Source organism: Psittacula echo (genome assembly GCF_963264785.1).
Source record: "Psittacula echo genome assembly, chromosome: 10".
NCBI classification, from domain to species: Eukaryota; Metazoa; Chordata; class Aves; order Psittaciformes; family Psittacidae; genus Psittacula; species Psittacula echo.
Genome location: NC_137741.1, coordinates 9816932 through 9842673, shown reverse-complemented (window position 1 = coordinate 9842673; position 25742 = coordinate 9816932). Strand labels below are relative to the sequence as shown.

The 25742-nt window shown below is 40.0% G+C and overlaps 1 protein-coding gene across 1 annotated transcript in view; it reads right to left on the bottom strand.

Annotated features, from left to right (window-relative positions):
- MYO5A (myosin VA) overlaps window positions 1–25742 on the bottom strand; it is a gene marked incomplete at both ends in the record, with an annotated part of 97016 nt that overhangs the window by 15111 nt on the left and 56163 nt on the right. Inside the window, 17 exons of the mRNA XM_080626536.1 lie at window positions 155–235; window positions 786–886; window positions 3430–3657; window positions 4349–4402; window positions 5232–5375; window positions 7459–7572; window positions 8164–8312; window positions 9002–9095; window positions 10201–10449; window positions 10966–11205; window positions 14707–14863; window positions 15808–16019; window positions 17530–17638; window positions 17733–17819; window positions 18460–18557; window positions 20516–20677; window positions 24181–24264. Of these exons, the coding sequence (XP_080482662.1) occupies window positions 155–235; window positions 786–886; window positions 3430–3657; window positions 4349–4402; window positions 5232–5375; window positions 7459–7572; window positions 8164–8312; window positions 9002–9095; window positions 10201–10449; window positions 10966–11205; window positions 14707–14863; window positions 15808–16019; window positions 17530–17638; window positions 17733–17819; window positions 18460–18557; window positions 20516–20677; window positions 24181–24264 (2363 nt within the window). The remainder of the gene's footprint in view (window positions 1–154; window positions 236–785; window positions 887–3429; window positions 3658–4348; window positions 4403–5231; window positions 5376–7458; window positions 7573–8163; window positions 8313–9001; window positions 9096–10200; window positions 10450–10965; window positions 11206–14706; window positions 14864–15807; window positions 16020–17529; window positions 17639–17732; window positions 17820–18459; window positions 18558–20515; window positions 20678–24180; window positions 24265–25742) is intronic.

Below are 25742 nucleotides of genomic sequence, written 5' to 3'. Positions count from 1 at the left end.
AACACTTCAATTTGTATAATTTATGGTGGATGTTTTTCTAACTGTTAAAGCAATAGAAATACTGTAGCAGAAGCAAACCCATAGCAAAGGGCACAGTTAGCTAGAAAAGAAGATGCAAATGAAGAAAAAAAACCATTCTGAGAAGTCTGGTAACCTGTTGGCTTGTTTTAACCCTTCATAAACCAGCCAAAGTTCTCCGTCCTCATTCAGCATATGATAGTCCTGGGGAGATTGCCTTTCAAGAAAAGTGTTTTGAAAAAAATACAAGAGAGATGTGATGGTGACGAGATGACATGGTAAGGACATTACACACTGCATTACAGTTACTATAAAAGAGAAACAAAAAAATGCTCTAGAACAACTTAACAAACTACTTCTCTCATTTGTACGTATTTCTTCTTTATGATGAAGCTGTCAGTGTTAGCCCAACTGGTTACTATGCTGTCACAATAAATGCATTATGACAGACTATTGCGACCATTACTGGACAAAAGGTAACAAAGCAGAATGGGGAACGGCACCCAGTTTGAGCAATGTAGCAATTAAGGACTAAGAAGACATAAATCCAGGAAGCTTGATTTTGCAGCTCTCCATTGTTTCCTAATCCTTTCAAATATTGCATACAGCAATTTTACTAATCAAATAAAATTATAACTCCAACTATAAATGTTCTCTAAGTATGTTGACTTACATGGATGGAACTTAGCGACTATGACATGTCATACACACAGAGTGTGCCAGAGCAGACCCCAACTGATCATAGATTAAAGAAAGAGAACCTGTACCTGTTTGTTTCCTTCAGTCCAATATATGCCTGTGCTATTTCTCCTTTGTCTTTCATCTTTTGTACATCCTCCAAGAGGATTGTAGCATCTGTCATGGTATTCTGGAAAAAGAATGATGATTTCCAGGGTAAACTTAACAATGTAATTGTTCTCTGAATCCATGTTTTCACCACTTTACCCATATGGAATGCTAATCCTTGAGCAGCTACATTAAAATTATAGTGTGGGTACCTGAGCAGGAGGCTAGTCCATAATTTCTATGTCCCCTTGGTGTATCTCTTAAAAGGAATGTATGCAACATAGTCAGCTATCAGTCTAATAAGTAGGTACATGTGTTAACCTCTTCTCATTTGTTCACTGTGTAAAATAAATTTAGTGAAATGATGAATGTGTATTTTATTTCACATTATCAGGAACATGAAACTGAAGAAACATAATTTAGCAAGCTTAATTCTATTAATATTTCTTAAACACAGCATTACACGTAGTCTTTTAAATCTCATAAATAAGGTCTATTCCTCACTTCATGTATTTTAAGTACCCTGGCAAAGCAGGAAATAGTTTACAAAGGCTGGAGATTTCTTAAGTTAAATGCCATCGTAATACCATTTTATTTCAGTTCTGAATGCTTTCTATGGCACTTCTGCTTCTTCTTCAGTAAACTTGAAATACTCAACAGATGTTTACAGGCATCTTGGCCAGTGTGATCTGAGTCACTGCTGTGGAATAATTACAGTGCAACCACAGGACTCTAATGAACATAAGAGATGGAATTCTGCATTTTCTTTTTGACTTACAAAACAATCAAATTCTGTTTTCCTGAGTAAAACTTTGCAGAGTATTCCCAGTAAGAACTTTGTAGACATAAATTTTGGAGCCTAGGTCTCTATGCCTAGTACTATTCATGTTATCTAATACGAAAAACCAATCAAATATATAAGCTCATCAAAGAATTATTCCCAACATCCTTATAAGATCCTTGTGATTTTTCTCCTATTATTTTACTACACGGTAAAACTGCTCTATCCCCCCTGCCACTCTATCAAGCTTTAGCAGTCTGAACACATTTATTATTTTTGTGCTGATAGAAAAAATGCTGATTACTCTTGTACCTTCAAGAATACCCCACCTGCTGTAGTTCTAGTATCTGAATTAACAGGATAACAAACACTGTAAAATAAGGCAGTTCTGCATACCACAGACATTTTTTGGGTGAAATTTGTGAATTTTGCAAGTTAACAGAGATCTGATTCCTGACTTAGACTGCTGTTTACTCCCCAGACACACTCTACAGGATAAATCGATTGAGCTGACTAGACCAGTTCCTGAATCTTTCCTTTCACGTTCAGGTGACCATAAACCAACAGTTCAAAATTGTTAAATTTGCTTCAAGTAACTTGTTCTTGTGCATGGAGTGGGAAGATGGGGATGAGTAGGCATGAGAAAGGTTTTTCAATAACAGCAAAGTAAAGTGCAAGAACAACTTCAAATACATGTAAGCTACTTATGAGAGGCAAGGAAATGACAGCTCAAGTATTGTTCAGGGATTTTTTTAGCATATAACAGTTCTGGTTTATAACTGTAGAAGAAAATATGTACCTTATCCTCCTGGCAATCAAATTGGTAGGCAAGAAAGAAGAAAAACAGATCATTTAAAAACAAATCTGTCTGTGCTGCAGCTGACCAACCTAACAAGCAGAAGCGATCTGCAAATTGGCTGTTAGCCACCCCACAGGTCACCTTCATATTCCCTCATACTCATAACTGCTGGAAAAACAACACTCATATCCCACCATTGCTGAGAATAAGTTATTCAAGGATTTACTGTTCAAGTTTTTTTTTAAAATGCTCTAATATTACAGGAAAATTACTTTTCTTTATAATGAATCATTTAAAACAAGATAGGTACACCTACACGCATCACAGACTTTCAATTTATTTAGGGCAAATATAAACATAACTTTGCAGTAGCAAAGGAAAGGTGACGTATCTGTTCATTCCTCGCTGTGGTTATGAAACACTGAATTGCTCAGATCAGTGGACATGACTAATTCCAGGATTCACATGATACCTTTCCAGGTTGAATAACTTTCATTTTCAAAGCTTTTGCTTCCCTAAATATGTCATCAGAATGAGAGCTTTTTAGAAGCTGTGCATTTCAGTGGTGGTAATCTATTCTTCCCAACAAAACCATGTAGCACCTCTTAGAAGAAATCGTCCTTGTACCTCCCTACTGGAGTATTAATTAAAACAATTCTTGAGAACTACTGTAAATTTTCCAGTTCAATTACACACTTACTAGAGAAATGATACTGCTCCAAATGAGAATTATTTCTGCACTGTTAAAGGAGTCTGCAGAGATTCTGGCCAGACCATGAGTATCTGCCAGCTTGGTGTGATCAACACGGTATCTTTACATGAATGCTGGTAGACCAACACAAAATTGGTATTGGTTTATTAACAGAATCTCCCAATGTGGACTGCCACAATCCGTGCACTAGTGATGGATCACTGGGTTACACTTACAAAGGCTTTCAAACCCTGACCATTTTTTCTGCCGTTTTAAGCATGCTGTTAAACTAAATAAAGCATGTCAGTGATGGAACGTAACTTCACTACACAGTGCATCCGCTAACTTATTTACCTTGGGTTGAATAGCCTCTTTCTGGCTAACAAGCTGAGACCTCAGGATGAGGACTTCTTCCTTGCGTACTTCAAGCTCTTCACTTACTGAAGTCAGCTGATCCAGGAGGACTCTATAGGCAGGGGCACCAGGAGCAGTTACCTCTGGAGATCGCGTTTCTGTGAGGGCCTTCTGCAGCTCATTCAGCTCATTCTTCAGTTTTTTATTCTCAGACTCAAGTTCTTGACGCTGCAAAGAAAGGGACAATTCCATCAAGTACCAGTATTCCAACCACAGGTACAAAACAATCTGTATTCAACCTATGCAGATAGAAATGGTAAAAATGATGAATAACTGCAACAGATCAATGAATCTCTCCTGTATCCCTGGCCTCTGGCCTGCGGTGAATAGTACCTGGGAGGATTTCACTAATAGGGCTAACCTTTTGTCTGAAGTGCAAAATCAGAACACTTAACACATATACATGTATCATACAGATTTGATAGGAAAAAAATTACCAATTTTTACAATATAGTTCACAACAAACAGTGGTCAGGAGGCTGAGAAGATTCCACACCACTCAGTGATATTAGGAAATATTTTTAGTGGTTTAAGGTATGCAGCAATTTAAATAATGTGTGTGGAAAAGAGGGCCACGTTTATCACTGTGGTTTTGCTCAAATTAAACTGCAAGCTGTGCTAAGTGTTTCAATAGCAAACGACCCCTGTCTTAGGAAATCTTTTTGTTCTGCAGCCTCAGTGACACATTCTACACCTCAAAAAGAGCAATTCTACAGTAAGATGATTGCTGGGGAATCTTTGTTCTCGTTTCTTCAGCTAATATTATGAAACTGGGCTGATGTCATTTTCTATGCCAGCACATACAATTAGTAGCAATATTCTTACTAGAAAATAACAGAAACCTCCTTTTTAGAATTACCTTGAGAGATTCATACTCCAGCTCTGCACCTCTCATTGGAGGCCTTTCCTCCTCCTGCGAAAGAATAAAGACAAATGAAAAGTAAATATCCAACCCTTTCTATTCTTTAATTTAGTCGAGGCAGGAAAAAGAAAGGGAGCTGTAATTATTTTCCTATAAAACCAGCGAACACTCATGCTGGTACTGCTGAGCACTTTAGTTTGAATATTGGCATCATCTTCTTTCATTTACTTATAAGTTCATGACACATAATTGGCTAATATAAATAAAATCATGTACAAATCACACTGCTGTCACTGGTAATGAAGCAGAGCAGGATGAACCCCAGGATGCTCAAGAAATTCATTGGTAGAAGAGTAGTAAGACATAATTGCCAAAACGGGTTTCATACATTTAGAAGTATTTAAGGAGACCAAATCAGAGGAGAATTTCAAATAAGATCTCCTAAACATGTCTAATCCCAGCACTTTGGCTTTGCATCCTGGTTGAAACACTTCTTCTTCTGCCTAAAAAGAGCATTTCCTTATTCTCCCCATCATTAAGCATATTTCTATATTACTATTCCTTAATAAAAACAATAAATTAATCAATAAAATAAAAATTGTATTTTAATAAAAATAAAAAATGTGGTGGGTTTTTTTTTTTCCTCTAAGTGAAGTTCCAATCACTTTGTTCCTGTTAATTCCCCTCAGAGCATAGTAAGGACCCTGGAAAACTAAATAACCCGTTCCTAGTGCTAAGCACCAGGCATAAAACACGATGTTAAATAAAGCAAGTACTAGAGGAACATAAGGATTTAGTAAAAGCCAGTCAGCATTCACATAGCTACTATTTCACAAGAAGGGATACTCTGATGTCAGCATTTGATCAGCTAAGAGTCCACCTTAGCTTTAGCACGGAGAGCCTGCTCTTCCTTTCTGTCCAGTTCATCCTGCAGGGATTGCTTTTCTTGCTCCAGCTCTGTAACCCGTTTCTGCAGCTTGAGGAACAGAGACATGTCCAATGGTGCCTTTTTCTCACTTGGTTCCTGCTTTAGAAAGAACAGAAAGAAGTCAAGAAGTATTCCCCTTCCACATTACGAGGAAGCACTACAGTGAGTAAAGATGGGAAACAGGCTGGGGAAAAAGAGGAACACAGAAATGTTACTTGATTCTGAGGCTTGACTACAGGCATCTAAAATATTTTGTCAGCTATCAAATGCTATTTTAAAAAAGATCTACTACTATAAAACATATCTAAGCCTAAAGCCTAGCAAAAGAAAGCACAAGAGACTACCTAGCAGATAGGAGGTCTATAATTAAGCATACCTTTTATTCTTACTTGTTTGGAAGGGGAAAGGAGAAAAATAAAGTCTGTGGTTAGACTCACCTGGAAACAACTGTAAACAGAGGTGCTTTTTGCAGTTTTAAATCATTTCTACAGCTAAATTCTGAATTCTTCAGCTACAGAGAAATCTCTCCACTGATTGCAGCTTTACAGGTTAATTAGTGGGATGTGACAAAAACCCAGGTATCAGAAGACATATTTTATGCCTTTCGTTCATTTACTATGCTAATTATACAGCCTGTTCTGAGCCTAACCACTGGCTTTTTCACTATTTTCTGGGCAAGGACCAGCGTTTGCAATCCAAAGGTCTACCAGAAATTGTCCATCAGCCATTTTGTCCTTTATGTAGCAAGAAGATCAAAGCATTTACTGTGAACTGCAGCATAAAATTTTAAGCCTAGAAAAGAAACTAGAAAATTAATATTAATGACTGTAGCAGAGAAGCAAGCACAGCCATTTCCACTTCATCTCCTTTTACTGCTAAGGGGAAGAGTCATAAACCACAGCAACAGCTCAGGAAAAAGAAGACTCTGAGTTTTCTGGCCTTACTGGTTTGCATTGAGATGGACTCTGTTTTTTAATGTGGTTTTGTATCATTAATCTGTATTGTTAGTCTAGAGTCAAACTGGAGTTTGAAATCTTAAGGGGTTAAACAAATACAGATTTAATCTTCTCAGTGCAGCATTTATTCACACTCTTGGGTGAGTTATCCCAAAAACCCCAACTGGTTCTAGAACAGCAACTCAGTCAGTCTATTGGCCAAAGGCAAAGATGACATTTGGCGCATATGTGAAAAGCTATCACATACAGTTGCGCTGTCCTTTTCCTGATTAACCACGAAGGTAGCAACATCCTTCTGGAACAATTATGCAAGGTAAAAAAATAAGTGGGAAGGCAAATCAAGAAAGACTCTGCATACAGTATGTGTCAGCATCAATGCACCAGGGTTTTTGCATCCATAGTAGAAAATAATGTTCTGCAGAAGCTTTCAAAACCAGTAATGACAGCCTGCAAAAAGCAATTGTGGAGATAACCAACCTAGACAGAGGGCAAATGGAGTGAGCTGTGCAATGGCTCACAGTTAAGAAGATCTCTATAATGCACAGAAAAAGCTTTGCATCTGCAAACTGCCAAGCACAGTCAGATCACCAACGTGATAGCTCACTGCTGTGCTGGCACTCCCAGCTCTGTAGGAGAAGCCAAAAGGAGGAGTTATCTTGGAAAATATTAAGCAATGGCTTGGAGTTGCAGCACAAATTATTCATTATTATTATTCATTAGCTGAATCAAAAGAGTCATCTTTCTGAAGATTTTTAAATATCCTGGGATTTGCATCACTGTATATACAAAGGGTAGTAGAGTCGTGGAGTTACATTCAACTCTTGGCTTGCCATTTTTAATCCTTCAATATACAGCATACAGACTGCTCAGGAAGTCTTACTGTTTTTTTGAATTCCTACTTTGTGTTGGAAAAGTGATTGTGCTTACAAACACTGGCAAGCAAATGTTTTACAGATGCAAATCAAGTGGATGAACAAATATCTAGTCTATGTCTACTGTAATACAGAAGAGAATTCAAAGCATACTTTCACAAAGCCTTTCTACATAGGACCATTAATAACTAGAGAATGAACTGTTTTCAAAAAGTAAATGAGAAAAGTTGGATTAAAGCATTAGATATCTGAATATAAGGATATGGTGTTCACACACATATGAGACAAAGAGATAGGTATGAGTTCAATCACGGATCAATGAAAAGTTGTGGGTTTTTTTTTTAACATTACCTCCATCCTCACTGGTAAGTCTTCTGCTTCTGTGATCTCAGAGCTAAAAGTATATTCAGATTCATTGCTACTGTGAGTGGAATCCGTTCTTTTGTGTCCAGGTTTGGGGATGCTCTGGAGTGCAAATGAAACAAATCAATACAGCTATATGGTTTCCCCTGTGACTGTGTCTTCACAGACATAAAAACCACCTGTTATTTCACAGCTATCAAAATTTGTAAGGAAAGATTTTTTGATTCTAGTCTCTCGTTCCACTAAAGCCTGTGAGATGTAGTCCTCAATCAAATCTATGGAGACAGGTCAGATCCCATACCATCAAGTGCTGCTGCAAAATCAAGCACAATGCAGCATTTTGTGGGAAAGACAAGATCGGTTTACAGGAAGCACAGGCAGCAATTCTCTAGCTTCCCAGACATTCTATTGAAGAATAGTTTTTCTTCCTACCATATACAATATTCCTAGAACTACTTAAAATTTAACACTGGATGTGATACAAACCAACCCAGCACATGTGAATAACTTCAGGGCAAAATAAGGGCGGACAGCTAACCTAATTAATCAGTATTTAAAAGGAAATATTCTCTTTCCAGGTACAAGTCACCACCACTCAGCTGACAACAGAATCAGTTACTAACTTATACTACTAGATTCTGCATGAACACATTTGTGAACAGCTTTTGATTTCTCACATGTTTAGCTACTTACCACCATTAAGTTCATTTCATCCTTAAGATCATCATACCGCTCCTCCAAACGGCTGAACTCATTCAGCAGGTTCTGGTACCGTAAGCGCTCATCATTCAGATCTAGCTCTAGTTGTTTCGTTTCCTCCACTAGCTTCTTTTCCATCGTCTCTGCCATGGAGAACAGGAATCCAAAGTGAGAACTCCACTTCTACCTACCATGCAGTGCATCGATACTGGAGGTACAGTCACGTGTCTGCTCCGGGAACACAGACAGTGAAACAGTCTGCTGTCTGAAGCTGGTGTTTGGTATTTGTGCTTCTTTAGGCAAATATCAAGCTAAATATATGAAAAACCAACACATTATTGTGGTAACCACAGAAGGGTCCAATCAGCCAAGTTAGTTATTCTGCTAATACCCTGCATTAGTAATTCCAGGAGGAAGGAAGAAGGGGCTCTTGCCCAGTGTGGCATCATGTAGAAAACAAAATGTGAAATTCTTTATGGCTCAAGCACACTGCCCCTCCTCATCACAGCTGTGTCCATCACAGCCTTTGCATCTGTCTACATAGCCACAGCAGCTGGAAGAGCTGCAGTAGATTAATTGTTTTAAATACTAGAGCCTCTTTTAAAAAAGTGAAACACTTTATAACAGTCATCCTCATCAAAAAGACCCTTAGGACTTCATGGAAATTCAAACAGTAAGTAATTCTGATGCATGTGAGTTCTTAGGACAAGGAAATTAAACCATTAAACTAAACAGGAATGCAAACTATGGCAAATTCACCCAATCTATACAGTACTGTTGCTGTACAAGGTAATATGAAGTAGAAAACCTGAGTGAAGAGAACAGAACCAACCTGTTATTTCCCTCGCCTGGTCATGGATGCGGCGGTTCAGCTCCTCCTTTTCTGTTTTTAGTAATGTGTTCTGCTCTTTCAACTCTGATACCAGCTACAGAGATAACAAAATATTTGACTCAGAATGCAGATCAGTTTTCATCAATAGCTCTAACAGCAACAACATCCTTGTTGTAAGAGTTCAAATACTTCAACTTCTCTTCAGAGAATAAAATCAGTGAAATAAGTTATGACATCTCATTTCTCAAACTACAGTACTTAAACATGTCCCACTGCAGATTCCCCTGTATGTTCTGCACTCCATTTTTGATCAGATGCCAAAACTGCCTTGAACCTTCCACTCCACAGTGTCGTATTTTTCAGTAAAGTCCCAAAGATACAATTGATTCCTTGAATAGAAATATTCCTAAAATAGGAACAAATTTGGTAGTTCTGTTGTATATTCCATTGCACTGAGTAACACCATAATCTAACATCTTGCCTCCACCCAAAAGTTGTGCCACTTTAGCTGTGCCCAGCTTTGCCAGTTACTCATTTGTTTCTGATTATGGTTACTATGCATTCACTTTGCTTAGCCAAGTAATGTTTTTCCTTATGTTCATCTAATCTTGAAATGTATTACTGCACATCACAGAATGATGGAATGGCTCTTCCAGTATTCAAAACTTGCACCATTATCAGCAAGTAATCTTGACAGGAAACAACCTGCTTGATATGTTGATGGTTGAAGCGAAGATAAGTTAGTCAAAACGTGTGGAACTAGATTGTGCACACATACATGTGTTTAATAGGCTGATTGTTTAAATTAGGTATGATATAAGCAGGTACCTTTGAACATTGTGTATGGGACAGATTTCTGATATCTATGTGTAATCTCTCCAGGTAGGCAAAACGATTTTATGAATGCCCTACCTCTGACTAATTGAGGAAGCTTATGTATTTGGATTTGCAAATACTTTCAATATCAAAATCTGAATAGCTTGAATACGTATATTTACATACAAGATACAGATTTGGTATATTCTTTTACCATAGATGTAGTTATTTAGGTATCAAGCCTGTTTAGGATCAACAGGTATAACATTACTTGAAAATACTGCAGAAATATCACCCACACAACTGAAGCACTTAAGCCCGGGCAAAACCTGAGTCGACACCAGGCCCCTATAAATCACATCCATGTGAGACTGCATACTTGCCTGCTCAGTCTCATGTTTGTACTTGTCTGCCCATTCCTCAATGGTCTTCTTCTCAGACTGAGTTTGCTGCAGCTCCTTCCGGAGCTTGGCAATCTCCTCTTGAAGGCTGAGGACACGGTTGGTTGCATTCTTAGCCTCTTCCTCACTCATTCGAAGCCTTTCCACATCACTCCGCAGCTTCTCTGTCTCTGTACTGTATGTGATCTCCAGGTTGCTCAGCTTCTCCATCAGAGATTTGTACTCTTTATTCTTTGCAAAACACAACACAGACACAGCAGCTGTTGGAGAAGTTCTCATTTATGGAAGCCTTCTAGTTCTCTACAGAATATACCCAGACACAGGAGCAAAAGAGGAGCTTCCCCACTGGTTTTGCAGAACTGCTTAGTGAGGTGACAGAACAGTCCAGCCCCTAAGCCCGCACATCAACACTCCAAACTAAAATCAGACAGGGAGCCCACATACATACATCAAACATGATCACCTCAACTTCCCCTTAAAACTGAGCAACTGATGTGCTTCCAATGGAGTACTGACGTTAAGGGAGCAGATGTTTTCTCTCAGCACTGTTGACACCCACAAACAGATCCTTTCCTGCTCTACTTCTCCTGTGGCCTCCCTTTCTCTTCTGTCAATGCTCTTCAGCAGAAAAAAGAACTGGTACTTTACAATGAAAACTCAATGCATTCTTCTGTGAATGGCCACAGTGCTACTGAGAAAGGTAATACAAGATTTCTGAACATGTTCCTGAGGCGAGGGAGCTTTTACCTGCTCATCAATTTTTCGCTGCAGCTGCATGATCTTGTTCTCCAAGCCAATGTGAAGCTTCTTGTAGCGTTCTACAGAGCGGGCCTCTATCTTCAGTTTCTTTAGCTCCCTCTTGGCCATCATGCGCCGGTAACAGCATTGCAAGTAAACAATTGCCTTCAAGGTCCTATGGTAGTGCACCCGAGCCAGCCAGCCTCTCACATGTTTCTGAATAATAATAGACTTGTGCTCCCGGAGCATCTACAGTGAAGAAAAAACACCACAGGGGATATTAGAGTTGCAAACTACACCTGCTCAGTTAAACAGACTGCATAATGAGAGGTGTGAAGATGATGTACACAGAGACACCTTAGCCTGAAAAGAGAAACCTCTGGTGAAGGGTAATAAGAAATGATATGGAATCCATTGAAATAAAAAAGGAGAGAAAAAGAAGACAGGAATAAAGAAGATGACAGGGCATAAAATGAAAAGGAACCAGAAGGAAAAACATGGAAAGAAAGATCTGGAGGCACACTGAAGAACCAGGCATTCCTTTATGCTGATGTCAGATCCAAGCTAATTACAAAAATATATGGTACCTGTTGGCAACATTACAAATACAATCTTTTTTTTTGGTTTGTTTTACTGCATGCTTTATCTTGAAACATCTTAGAATCATTGACACATACAGTGTAGGATTGAACAGTTTAAAACGGACACACTTGATACGCAATGCAGGTAGTAGACACTAGAACCCAGAGTCAATTTTAGTAGCTGATCCAAACAGGAACCTTAGTCCAGCTGCGAGCTGACTGAACTACAGTTCCAGTCAGTATTCCCTACCTATCTTAGACTTGGCAGCAGGGAAAAATCTCCATTTGTTCTAATCAGAAATTTTATATTGTAATATTTCCAACTTATTTCATGGCAGAAATTTCAACTATAGCTTTGAAGTGTAAAAAAAAAAAAAGTAATTTAAAAAAAGATAATTTTATATGAAAACCAGTGCAGAATGCCAGCAAACCCCATCAGTGTGTCACCTACAGACTTCCACTAGGAAGAGTCTACTATTTTTTGGATCCTTTACCCACTGATACAATGAGAGATCCCCCAGGTGTGAAGCACCTGAGTGCCAGCAGACCACAGCTATGCTCAGAAAGGCTGTTCAAACCCACAAAGCTTCTAGGACTCTGAGAACGTTAGAATTCACTTCATAAAGCTTCTGCAAATTAAACAATGTATTCTAAAGAACAAAATTATTTAAGATCTTATGTTACTTCTTGGATTTGATAGTTTAAAGATCATATGCAGCTCACGTTCTTACACTGATTTACCACAAAGCTGGTGAGACAAACCAGTGGGGTAACAACAGTTTTGTTTTCTTTTACACTTCTTAGAAAATGAACTGAAATGTGTTAAAAGCATTACATTTACAGAGCAACGAAGTTGAAAGGTTCACTGGCAAAGTGGCAAGATTATAAGACACACACACTTTCTCCCTTATCCTTTATTTCTGAAGAAAAAGAGATTTGAAATACCAGCACTCAGTTAAACAGCACACTGAGGTAAGGAAATACCTCTCTCAGAAGCACAGCAAGTTCAAAAGCCAAAGTCCTTGTGAGAGCATGTTAGCACTCCTGCTTCCTTCTTACATGGTTCCTGGAATACTCCTTCAGGTTACCCATGGATGCCTGAGCAGCTCAAATACAAGCAGCTTTCAACATCATTTTCAACCCAAGTTTGAAAGCAGCAAGTCCCATCAAATACCTCCATCGTGCAGGGCTGGTCCTCATCTGCCAGTGAGTTCTCACACCCATGGAATTCAGTGAGGAACCCTGCCACTCCAGGGTGAGAGGATCAGAAAAGTCACTTAATTTACCAGGTATTTCCCAGGAAAGCTCATGTAAAAGCTATGGAGGAACTCAACTCCTTGCTAAGCTGAGAAGCTCATCACAACATCTCAGGAGAAGCTTTCCCCAGGATGTGTGAAGTAGATGATTCAACCATTTCAAATTCCTTGTATTAGCCATATGCCTGCAACACATGACCTCCCTTCTAACAACAACAACAACAGGTACCTTTCACAATCCTACTGAACAACATATGTACCCTACATTACTTACAGAGTCACGGCTCAGCCCAAGTGTGCTGTCATGGGGCAACCTTTCAGTTTCACTCATTTGCAATCAGCGTGAACTTCAACACAACCCTGTTTACCTTCCCACTGCACGCAGAGCCCGTGCTGCTCTCTCTGGCCACGCCTGTAGCTCAACTTTAATACAATCCATCTCAGGAGGACAATGCATACACAGCACACTGCAGGGGCACTTGTCAGAACTTCACATTTTACCACAGTGAACAATTCACTGCTCAAAGGGGATAAACCCTTGACAGGCATGTCTGCCCACCCCTTACAGGGACCCCTCCAGAGATCTACCATCTCGACTAAGAGAGAATATAACAGGTTTATAAAACTCTGTCTACACAACAGACGGGGTGGGTATCACTCACATGACTAACTTCGGGCATAGACAATCATCTCCTGTTTTCCTAAAGATGGCTTTTAGTCCACATATTGCTGTGACCCATGTCTCACTTTGTCACATGTCAGATCACCGTTAAAAATGCATCTTGTATAATCTCACAACACAAAATATCATTTGTAATAATGAAAATGCTAAGAATTCCAATAAAAAGGCAGATACCTGCACACAAGAACAGCCAAGTCTTACTACTTAAAAATTCTTATCAGGATTACTTGTTTTCAGACTTTTTGGTTTGTGTTACAATGCTGTAATTTAGACACATTCACATGTGACTAAGTAGACAAGTTGAATACAAATGGAAAATAAACAGAAGCTTCAAATGTGAAAGAGAAAGACGTGGAAGCATTAGTTGGCTTTTGGTTATATTCCTCCAATATCTACTTGCTTGGGAAAAAAAATAGAACCCTTCTGGCTAATTTTTCAGTGAAATACAGGCTGCCTTTTGAGCCTTGTTAAAACAATTAGTAGACAAAAGTGCCATGAAACATATCGGCATTTTGTAGTTTAACCATCTGAATCATAATTTTGTTTCCAGCCCTGTAACCACTAATTTTTCAATTGAATTTTCATTTTTTATCAAGCATAATCAGGAAAATACCATCAATATCACTAGGACAAGGTTATATCGATTGCTTTCCCAAACAAAACCAACAAGACATTAAGCAAACAAACAAACCCACAGCCATGCTTAAGTTTTAATCTCCTATTTTTGTGCCTATCTCTTTGCTGACGTTAATCTCCTTCAGTATCTTCCATCAGCTATTTTGGAACCACTGAAATGAAGGATGGAACAGGAATAGTAGTGCATCACATACATGTATCAATGTGAGCAACACATTCAGACTCACAGCGGCACGTTCACGCAAGGCTATTCTCAGTATTTAAGTACCTCAACACTCTATATAACAAGTGAAAAAGTGAGAAATGCTGTAAATCTCTGCTAGATTCTCCACTGACTGCACTGAAAGTCTAGGTACGTCCATATCAGATGACAATGTGAATATCTCTAAAATGACAAGTTCACTGATTGAAGTATCAGATCTTTCTATTTGCAGGTGCGGCCCTTCAGTCCACGCTGTGATACTTTGTTTGCGCACTATGCATAACAGCACGCACACAAACATTTCAGATGTCCCGGGGAGCAGCACAGCACAGCTTCTTCGTGAAGGTGTGTGGAGATAAAGCTAGACAGAAGAAGTAAACCATGATTTCTTACCATTTGGTACTTGTTCCTGGCCATGTAACCTCTCAAGAGAGCCTGAAGAGCAATAGTAGCAGCTCGCATGCATTGGTATCTTTTGCGGACCACATACATACGCTGGAACTTCTGAATAGTGATGGCAGCTCGCGTTCTCCGGAGGAAATTGGCATAGCTAAGCAAGAAAAAGATTACAAACACCACCTGTAATTATTTCCAGTGCTTGAATGCTACTTTTTTTACAATCTGTAACTTTACCCTCTTCCTCAAGCGCCACATTTTCTACTTCCATTTCTTCCTAATGCTGTCAATGATGCAGCATGTTTACCTGCTATCCTACCATATGGCAGTACAATAACAAATTATGAGAAATCTTGTGAGGTTTTATGGGGAAATGTTTTCACTTCCTCCAAGCACTGTGCTATAGAACTGACAAGATAAACTCAGCTTCTCATCACCTTTTCTCCAGCTTTAAAGCTATTTCCACTATGCTGCTTTCCAGATCTCCTCTCTTAACCTCAACTTGTAGAAAATGTTTGCTTGTTCCTGGCCCTCTCAGCAAGACAATTACAAACCATCTTGACAGAAGCCTCTTTCCAAAGGTTGATTCTTACAGTCTTCATAACCACCCACCTTGTCTTTGAACCTGTACTCCTCCCCTTTTCTCTGACCCATTCACAGCCATCCCCCAGGAGTCAATCCAAACAAAGGATGCTTACTGATGTATCTCCCTTCACTGCTACACTCTAGATGAGGAATGGCTTCTCCAGCAGGACAGTCAGACTCAGCTGAGAGGGCACATGGAAACTGGGCAATAAGAACTCAGCCAAGAGTGCTGCTTTATCTCACTTGCAACATATCTACTAGTACTACTTGTACTCCGCTCTCGCTAATGACATACTGTTCAAAGCATCATACAGTCAGGGTGCTACTGTCCTCTCAGGAAGTTCAAAAGCAGGCAGGACAGATACATTCATATTCAATTTCCTTAATTTCTCTGGAAAACTGTTTCCTCTCAGCCAGTACAGGAAGAAGAGAACAAATGTATCACATTTGAATGTCCTACTTAAAGGGATCTGAATTGAGGCTACTGTGGGTTTTCCCACGAGCATTGCTTACCATCGTGCTTGGTACCCTCTGACATATCTCTGAATGGTGATGGCAGCCTTCCTCATACGCACGTACTTCTTGCGCATCAGCCAGCCTCGGATCGTCTTTTGGATGCGGATACAGGCAGCTCTCAACTTATCTGCCCTTATTTTTTCCAGATAGGCTACTTGACCAGCCCGGAAAAATATTTTTGTCTTACCAAACTGGTACTTATCCTTGTCCTATTTTCAGAGGTAAAAAGAGGATCAGTTACAGCATCAAGTGTTAGAGAGTTAAAAAAAAGGCATGAAGGGCTAAATGAAAGTACAGTTAGCAATGAGGCAAAATTATCTGTGCAATATTTCAAGTAAACCTAGACTTACATTAAGGAGAAGAGGGGAGTATTTTCTTTGTATGATTCTGTTAATAAACTAACAAAACAAGGCCACAAATATGGCCTAACGGAGTAACTGAGATTTTTGCTCACAAAGATTATAAGAGACGTGGAAGGCTACAGGAGGTGATGAAGGGGCCCAGAGGATGAAAGCAATACAACCAACGCACATATACAATTTCCTACTTAAATAGTAGATGACACCTTTGAACGGTCCATCTTCAACCATATTACACAAGCAAACCAGCTGGGGCTTCAAACGTGTATGCATCATCTACTGCTCCAGGACTAAGCCAGAACAAAGCGTTTTGCTGCTGCTCAAACACAGCTGAAATTTCAAAACTAAATCAGAAGGAGAATCCTCTATCACTACAGGCTGTAGTACTCCTTGGAGGGAAAAACTGAGAATACACCAGAGTACACTGAAAAAAACCCTATTTTGTTCATCATTGTCTGATGTTAAAAGGAACAGCAGTCAAAGAGCTACAGCTTAGGATACACTTAGCACTATACATTAACGCTATAAATGCAGACACATACATATAACCAGGAGACTAGCTAAGTCCACCTAATAACACAGAATTTAAGGACCTAAGCCCCAGCCTACCTGCATAGTATTTTTCTGTTTCCATAAACATCCTCACACAGACATTGCACTATGGCAAGGTAAGTGCTCTTGCTTTTGTATCTTCAGAAAACTTTGTCTATTTCTCTTCCTAGCTGACACTTCTGACTAAGTCTCAGCTCACCACCTTCAACTGGGAATCGGCTGGAACTCTCTTTGGAACCTGCCTGCCCTCCACTGTTCATCAGTCCTTAAGAAATCCCAAGAAACACATCAGTTCAGGTGCAACGCCAGTGTGGTGTGGATGGTGGTGTGGTGGATGGTGGTGTGGATGTCATAGCCCGGGAATGTTAGGCTGCAACCGGAGGTAGGAGGCAAAGCAGGAGGCTGCTGAGGCAGGAGGACAGCCATGGTGTTAAGCAGGGAGACAATGTCACGAGGATGAAAGGAGTGAAAGAGGCTGACTTCAGCACAGGAGCACAGAGGAGCAATGTGAAAGACGCAAACACCTACACAGACAGAAACACCTCCACATTAGAAAACCTCTAGATAACTATACCTTTCCTAAGGTGTGGTTAATGCACCTTGCCGTTAAGCAAGATAAGGTTCACTCTCAACCCACTCACACTAAAAAATCACTGTCTTCCTTTCCTGTGATACACTGGGCAATTCTACAGCTCCTCCGCTAGTAAAATGGTTTAGTACTGTGTAGAAGTACTAAAATAGTGTGGCTGTGAGCGACGCTATCTTTACTCCTTCAGATTCCGAATGCTGACAGTACTAAGTCTAGTACCAGAATCAGCTTCTCCAGGACATTTTTACACGTCTGCTTTCGGTCACCAAGGACATCTCTTTGCTTCATCAGAACACGGTAACGGCTGAAGAACTCTTGGTACGTCCACCTGCCCAAAAACACAGACAGTGTCAGTCCTAGCAATCAATAATTCTCTTAAGAAGAACTGCAGGCAAAAGCAGTTTAAAAAGCAGCAAACACACCTGGAGGGGAAGCCAGCTGCACTGATCCGGATGGTCTCCAGGACACCACAAGCTCTCAGCTGCTGCACTGCCCGCTTTTCATCGAATCTACATAGGAATAAAAAGAGCCTGTGGGTATGGGACCAGTTTTGCATTACAGGGACCTGTGGTCTTGAGCACACCTAGGACAGGAGTGGCAGAGAGGGGCTACAGGGGTGGGATGGGATGGGTAGTTAACAAGTCCTGGCCAATGCTTCTGCAACTCAGTGACGAGGACAGCCTGACTACTGCAGGCTGCTCATTCTGGCCTGTTTCCCACTGGTCTGCCCCATAGCCATGGAGTCTTTGTGTGCCTGGACTTTAAGCTTGGGAGAAAAGCTCTAAGCAAGTTCATATACAAAAAAAAGATAAGGAATAAGACACTGGAATCTGCAAAAGCAAATTCTGGCAAATAACTCAAGGAGTGCAAACTGTCCGTCACATATAAAACAACTAGTAATAAAAATGCTGGTATTTCTTCTCATATATCACCATAAACAACGAAAAAGCATCAAGAAGTATTTCTCCCTCTATTAATTTCCAAACTGTAAGTAAGTACGCATACAAATGCACAACAAGTCCATAACAAGCGAAAGGAGACAGACCACTCCTGAGTAAGCAAGGTTTAGCAGAACCTGAATCCTCTGAGGCCCTGGGCAAGTCTCTCCCCTGCACAGGCTGTGTATGACCCATATATGAACTAGCTTACGTGAACGGGAACTTGAAGTCATTGGGCTTAATACAGCGCACGTAGTGTGGAGTTGTGGCGTTCAGGGTTTCCATCAGCAGGTGGAGAGAGTTTCGGAACTTTTTGAAAAAGAAAAAGGGAAAAATATCAGGGAATAGCCTCAAAGTTTGAGATAACCCCAGGATCCTGACCTAGGGATATCTGCTGATTTGTAGTAATGCTTTCAGTGATAAACACCAGCCTGTTTTTGTTATGGCAATGGACTTCTGTTTCAGATATCATCTTTGGGTGAATCATCTTACAGTAAGACTTCTAAATGTTAGGCTTTACAGCATGTGATGAATTACAAAAACATTGGATAGACAGGGTTATTTTCAGCTTCTGACTGTCTCATCTACCCTTATCTTTGCCTAATACATCTCTTCATGACTAAACTTCATGGCATATTACTAAACAGCCATTTAATTTTAAATACATTTAAATCACATTTAAAATCAACAAAGTAGTAAAAAAAAAAAAAAAAGTATCAATTTCTTCAGCTCCACTGATCCCATTGTCAGTCCTACTGAAGAAAACCTTGGAAGTCCAGTATCTGAGAGTTTTAGGAGCTTTACTTTAAAAGCAATATCATGACCACAAATATCTAACATACTGCAGTGTATCCTAACCACAGGATACCCTATTAGATAAAGAAAGCACATCTTAAGATGTTTTAAACATATTGGTATGGATTTCCTTCTTTCTGCTGAACTCATGATTCTACGTCAATCTCTATTTTTACACAGAATATGATAAAAATCACTTTTGTATTAGCTTTCTTTAGAATTTATTAATCAATTAATGTGGTCGGTTGATAGGAATAGTACCAGAGCATCCCTAACACTTCAACTCATAGTTTCAGTCTGACAACAAAACTGTTAGGCCATTGCAAGCTTTAAGATACTCTCTGTCTGCAAAATCAGAAATTGAAGATAGATGGGCAGGGATTCCCTTGTATGAATTGCAGAAGACTGGAATTTTCAGCCTGTACCACAAACACATGCCAGGCAGATCAGCATTCTGTATAGTTGCATAAATACCTATTCCTATTCCCACCCACAGCTTGATAGAACTTGCTTGGGGAAGGTTACAGAGAAATTACAAATACCCAAATCAAACATTCTCTGAATTCCAGTTCTCACTCAGCAGTGTGACTAGCTCATGACACTGCACAGACACTGTGCTATTATCTTTGTTGGAGGATGAACAACCAGCCAAGGCAGAGGACAAAGCCCAGGCATTTGTGGTGATTTCATCAGAACTCTGAACACTTGAGAGATGTGGCTGGTTCATCCTCAAGAATTGGCAGGAGACCCTGATACAAAGAACTTGTGCTCCCTGAGAGCTAGTTGATATTCCACGCTGTCCAATAGTAACATACAAAGAGTTATCCACACAGATCTCCTGGAAACCCCAGGCAAAAGAAGAATGCCACCACTCACCAGTAAAGTGGTGCAGGCTGGCAAGTAGATAAAAAATGAGTACTAAACTGTCAAAGAAGTCCCCCTTGGCTCCTATGTACAGTCCAAGGGACAATCTGTCACATATAAAGCACTGACTGGGGACATAAGCATCTTGAGAAAGCATCTGTTACATCTGTTGAGTGGAAAGCACTGATCTGCATGCTTTTAATAGAATTCTAGGACATATACATAGATATTTTATTTTAGCCCATTGATAACTAGAACCAAGCTGTCTGGGGACTGAACTCCCACTTCTGATTTGAGTCAGAAAATGTGGCAAGTGATCAAAAGGACTCAGTACATGAATTTCAAAGCTTCTCAGCATCCGGCATGTTAAATCTATTTTGAAAAACATGAGTTTTGGTTTTGGCACCACAGTAAGAACTGTACCCTGACACTGTGGCCCAAAATGTGTTTCCAGTTAGAGTTACTTGCTCCAAACTGTCAGTCATGATCAGCTGCACTTGTCTCAAAATCACAAGGTATTCCAAGAAGCACCAGCACACCTTGAGACATAAATGACAGAAGGAGGTAGAGGGAGAGATTATCCAATAGAGCTGCATCTTCAAACTCACCTGATGTCCCACAGTTTTCTTATGCTCCTTGCTGGCTTGACCTGGCCTGGCCTTGGCTGGTTTGACAGCCGTTCGAGACAAAGGCACGCGCCCTGAAGGGGTTGCTGATGTGGGACTGATGGCCTTCTCCTCATCCTGGAACAACTCTGGTAGCAGCTTAAACTGGTGGAATAGCAGAAAACGTACAGAGGGTAAGAATCCAGAATGTGATTGTACCTGTTCATGCTTAAGGTAGTTAGAATCCAGCCTGGTTTTGCAAGCACTGAGTTTTTGTTGAACTCCACATGGGGACAAATGCAACAAAGCATACAACATCGTAGTATAGTGAGTGGGCCATGAATTAATACTAAAAATGTTGTGGGTTTGATCAGTGAGTCTCCTTCTGAAGATAAAATTCTGATTTAAGTTTTTTCATAGAGCCAGCAACAGCTTCCATGTGAAACTGTTAGATATTGACAGCAGCTCCGTAAGTACCAATTGCAATTATATATGGCTGCTTTGATCTAAGAAGGAAACAACAGGGTCCTCTCATATTTCAGTGGTGCTTCAGACTCCTTTATGTTTGAGAAATATCTAGGCCACTGAGGAACCCAGCAGGCAACAAAGAATATTCCCGCTTTATCACTCTAAATTGAAATAATCAACTTAAAAGAGGAACCACCAACTCAAAAAAAAAACACTAGCCAAATTTATCTGACTGAAGATCTACTCTCAGGCTATTGGGAGTGGAAGAAAAACCTGAAACATCTTTCCAAATATCAAACAGGGCTTCCAGGTCCCTTTCTTTAATTGCTACAAAATACACCCATATATAATAGCTGCTTTGAAGTAGCTTGTAACTAAAAATAACACCACCAGGTCTTTCTACTGACAACCATAACATGTGAGAAGCATTGTAAAGAGTAAGAAGAGTAAGAAAATCTGAACTTCTCTACCTGCCAGTAAATAATCTTTTACCTAGCATCTGTGCATTTTCTCCCAAGATAGGAGCATTCAATTTTCAGTACTAGAAAGTGTTTGAGCTAAGTGCAACCTAAAGAACAGAAAAATTGGTTTTGCCTTAACACACTTGGTGAGCATGCACGATACCCAGTGAAACATGCCGCGCAACAAAATGGTGCTTGTGCTCTGCAGTTGTGCCAGATGGGCTAGCAGAAGGCATCAAACACTAAGCAGCATCCAGCACAGCACTCCAGCATAATATAATGACTATGAATGCTGCAAAGGTACCCTAAATTCCTGGACTAGAAAAAAAGGAGTTTCGCACCTTAGCTTTATCTCACCCGAGTGTGCCAGATTAGGAGCATGATCACCTTAGGTTACCTCTGTAGCTGGTGGAAGAATGACATTTCCAGCGGGTGATTTAGCCTGTCTCCTTACACTCAATAGAGCTCAGGATGATCAGGCCACTACCACCTCATTCAGCTGCCTGTGGTCAGATGGAGTGAGTCACTATGTGCAGGCATCTGAGCTACAGAGCCAAGTCTTTTCATCCCATACAGAAACTTCTTTGAATGCAATATGCTTCGCTGGAAACTCCTGATGCTCTCACACACAGGGGTGAGGGTCGGAAGGCGTCCTTAGTGTCTCGACTGCAGATGGATGAGCTCTTCTAAGCTACCAGTACCTAAGTCTCATTCCCTTTTTCCAACCCTGGGGAAATCTCTCTGTAAAAATGGGCAAGTGCATTTCTAAGGCCTCATTTTCATAGACACTGCCTTAGCTACTGCATGCAGAAGGAAGGAGCAACGCATGGCCTTCCACAGCAGAGGTCAACAGGAGAGCATTGCTGAGATCTTCCAGATGGTGAGGGCATTCGTGTTTTCATTGGGTTTCGGCTTTCAGTATTTTATCAATTTTCTTTGCTTTGCAGAACACTGGGAGTGTTCAAAGAGAGGGAAAACACTGATCAAAGGGCAGATAATTCACATGGTACAAAACAAGCAAGTGAGCACTTTTTCCCTGTATTTTTTTCTGACAACTGAACAGACATGCTGCTAACAGTCTTACAGATCATTTCTTTCAATACAGAGCCACGACAGAAGATTTTAACAACATGCCAGTAGCAAGCATAGAAGCTGAGGACTGTTGTATTCCTTTCATGATACATGCGTGGAAACCAAACTAGTTCAAAGAGGTCCTCTAGGCAGATTTATAGAGAAGGCCAAAATAAACAGCTAAACACTACAGTGCTTGCCAAGAGCAGTGTGTGTCATGCACTTTGGAGAGGAAAGAAGGATTCAAGCTGTATGTGAGAGTGGGCATAGGCAGGATGACAGATGATGCATTCGATTTAGAATTACCTTCTGTTGAATGTGCACAGCAAACCCAGAACACAGCGACAACAAAAAGAAACAAAAATCAGAAATGCAATTCCACTAAACTTACTAACCAAGAGGGTCTGCTGGAAAATTAAAATGAAACTTTCTTCTGTTGAAAATCTATTTTCTTCACAGTTCTTATTTTTTTTTTTCCTAATGTTAGTTTTGGTAAAATTTACCATTGGGGAAAACCATGTAGTTTCTTAGTGTTTAGACTGAATGGACCCAGCCTACTGAGCCTGCCCAAGCTGTTGCCATGCTCTCATGACAGCTATGTCCCCATTGTACCTTACTCACTGCCTACATGCCTGTAGCACTGCTGCACCTCCCTGCCAGGATCCCAAGGATGCCACCCACCTCCCCTCCCAGCAAGTGACTGCACTCAAACCATGACAACACTTTTCTCTGTGGAAATTTTGATGTGGCTTTTCATTATATTTTAATCATTTAGCTTCATATATCTGCTCATAATAGAAGCAAAGAGGAAAGTGTTGGCTTTCCTGATGGAATAGCATAATTTTAAACAGCCTGTCCTTCATATCCAGCTTCCTGGGCCAATACAGGTAGCGAATTCCCAACAGCCACCACAGTACAATGTCGAGTTAATTGCCTTTACATTTCAGAAGAGCACAACTAGCATTTCTGCCATTAAAAAAAGCAGACAACACTACCAAAGGTCTGTTCTGCAACATTGCTTCATGCAGTATTTTTCAATTCAGATGTTATCTTCCTTTCACAGACATGAAGGCAGCAAGACTCCACAAATTCTGGTTTGTGTCCTTAGGGTCTATACATTTCATTCCTCTCTCACTTTGCTTCTGCAACAAAACTTGCTTCTCCTCCAGAAATTTTTTGCTCAATTGTCAGGCCATAAATAAGGAGCTTCTGTCTTCACATTACAAAATTAAGGCTTAACTGTTAAGCCTTCTGATACCATTATAGTACATTAGTCCTTGATGCCTTTACAGAAAATATAGCAAGGTTTTGTGAAAAGTAAATAAAAACCCCCAACATGCCAAAAAACAACCACCAAAATAACCACCCAAACAAACCCCCAAACACCAAAAACCCCCACCCAAACAAAGACAAACCCAAGCCAACAAAAAAAAAAACCCTGAAACAGTGAAACCGGTGGCTAAATATAGACTGATTTTACATGGAGAATATGAAGCTACAGGATTTTCCAAACTCATACAGATATTCAAGTAAAATACAAACTATGTTCAATTTCACTTGATCTGATACCATGGGAAAAAGATTTGTTAGATTTATAAGGAATTTTATATGACCCTTAGTTCAAGGATTCATAACTGCAAAAGAAGGCAAAAAAATGCTTGTACTAACCTTACTTGATTTTAGGACCTTAATTTGTTCTTCATAAACTGTGTCTTTATTCTTTTCCAAAAAGCCTTCACATTGATATTCTACCTGAAATCCATCATTTTACGAAAAAAAAGCATTAGAAGTATTTAATAAGAAAATTTTGCATGGAATTCACCAGTTACAACATTCCCATTTAACAAAGATAATACTTGTGGCTGTTATAAATACCAGCTCCCAAGTGCATCTTTGTTAAATACAGATTTTCTTCAAGGAGAGTGTTTTCCAGTAAAATGTAGAACATTAAAAGATATAGAGATGACTACTGTTACTGCATTATACCAGATATATTTCACTGCTGAGAGATGCTTGTGGTAAGACAGCATGATTGAATGGTTACTGTAAAGGTGAGGACTCAAACTGTGTCTTAAGCATCTCCTTCACTGAAGTTATCACGGCTGCAAAATTGTGTTAAATCCAGATGCAACTGAGAACAAAGTATCTCATCTCGCTAGCTGAGAAGCAGCACGTGGATCTGCCTGCAGCTTATTATGAAAATGCCTCATTTGTACTCAGAAAGACTATTTTTACCACAAGCAATAAAAAGCCCAAGTGTTATGACAATAGATAACAATCCTCTATCACAAGGCCATGGAGTCTCCTCAATCAAAGAACAGCCAGAGCTTCAGATAAAAACCTGGTATTTATTTCACTGTCCTAATTCCAGGCTGGACAGAAACCAAAAACTATTGTCACAAGTCTATACCTCAGAATTCTCTATTAATTAGGTATGCTAACCCTCATGAAGTGTCTCACACTCAGTCTTCAATCTCGCAAGTGCACACTATAAAATACATGAGTAGACCCTGATAGCAATTTTGTTCTTCAGAGCAGACTGACAGCATCAGCAGCCCCTCTTTCCGCACAGCCATTTATCATTGCGCACACATTGACAATATACCCTGAGGTGCAAACCATTTCAAAGAATTCCTGGGCACGGAAGGCAGCGGATCTCCCATGGTCTTTCCCACAGCTAAATCCCACTCTGAACATTGCCATTAATGTTCTTATTGCGGGAAATAATGCCACGAGAGGGCAGCAGAATCTGCCTTCTCCCAGAGAAAACAACGTCAAGGCTCAGTGAATACCAACCTGCCAGCTACAGCTTTATTTTTTCCTTCAAGATGTCTGTATGCATCTACGTAAGCACACAGGAAAAGCATAAAAAGCTTAGCACGGACAGCCCATCAGAGCTTAGAGCTTAGTCAATACCTGCTTGGAGCTACTTCGAGCTTTACTTGGCCCTCACTGCTCAAACTAGGCACAGGAAAGCCTTGTTTACAAATACCAAACTTTAGCCTAATGAACAGTATATGAAATACTATTAAATCCTTCTTGTTCTCTTATCCACCAAATAAAAGAGAACTCATGAAAACAAACAGTTACAGAGATGTTCTTGCTGCTTTCATTAAGGTGACACTAGACACAACAAGAACAGGATCCCTCTCCTATGCATAAATTCCAGAGCCTGGAAAAAATCAAGGGTTGGCCAATAAAGGCTTCCAAATCCCCATGTCACCATGTAG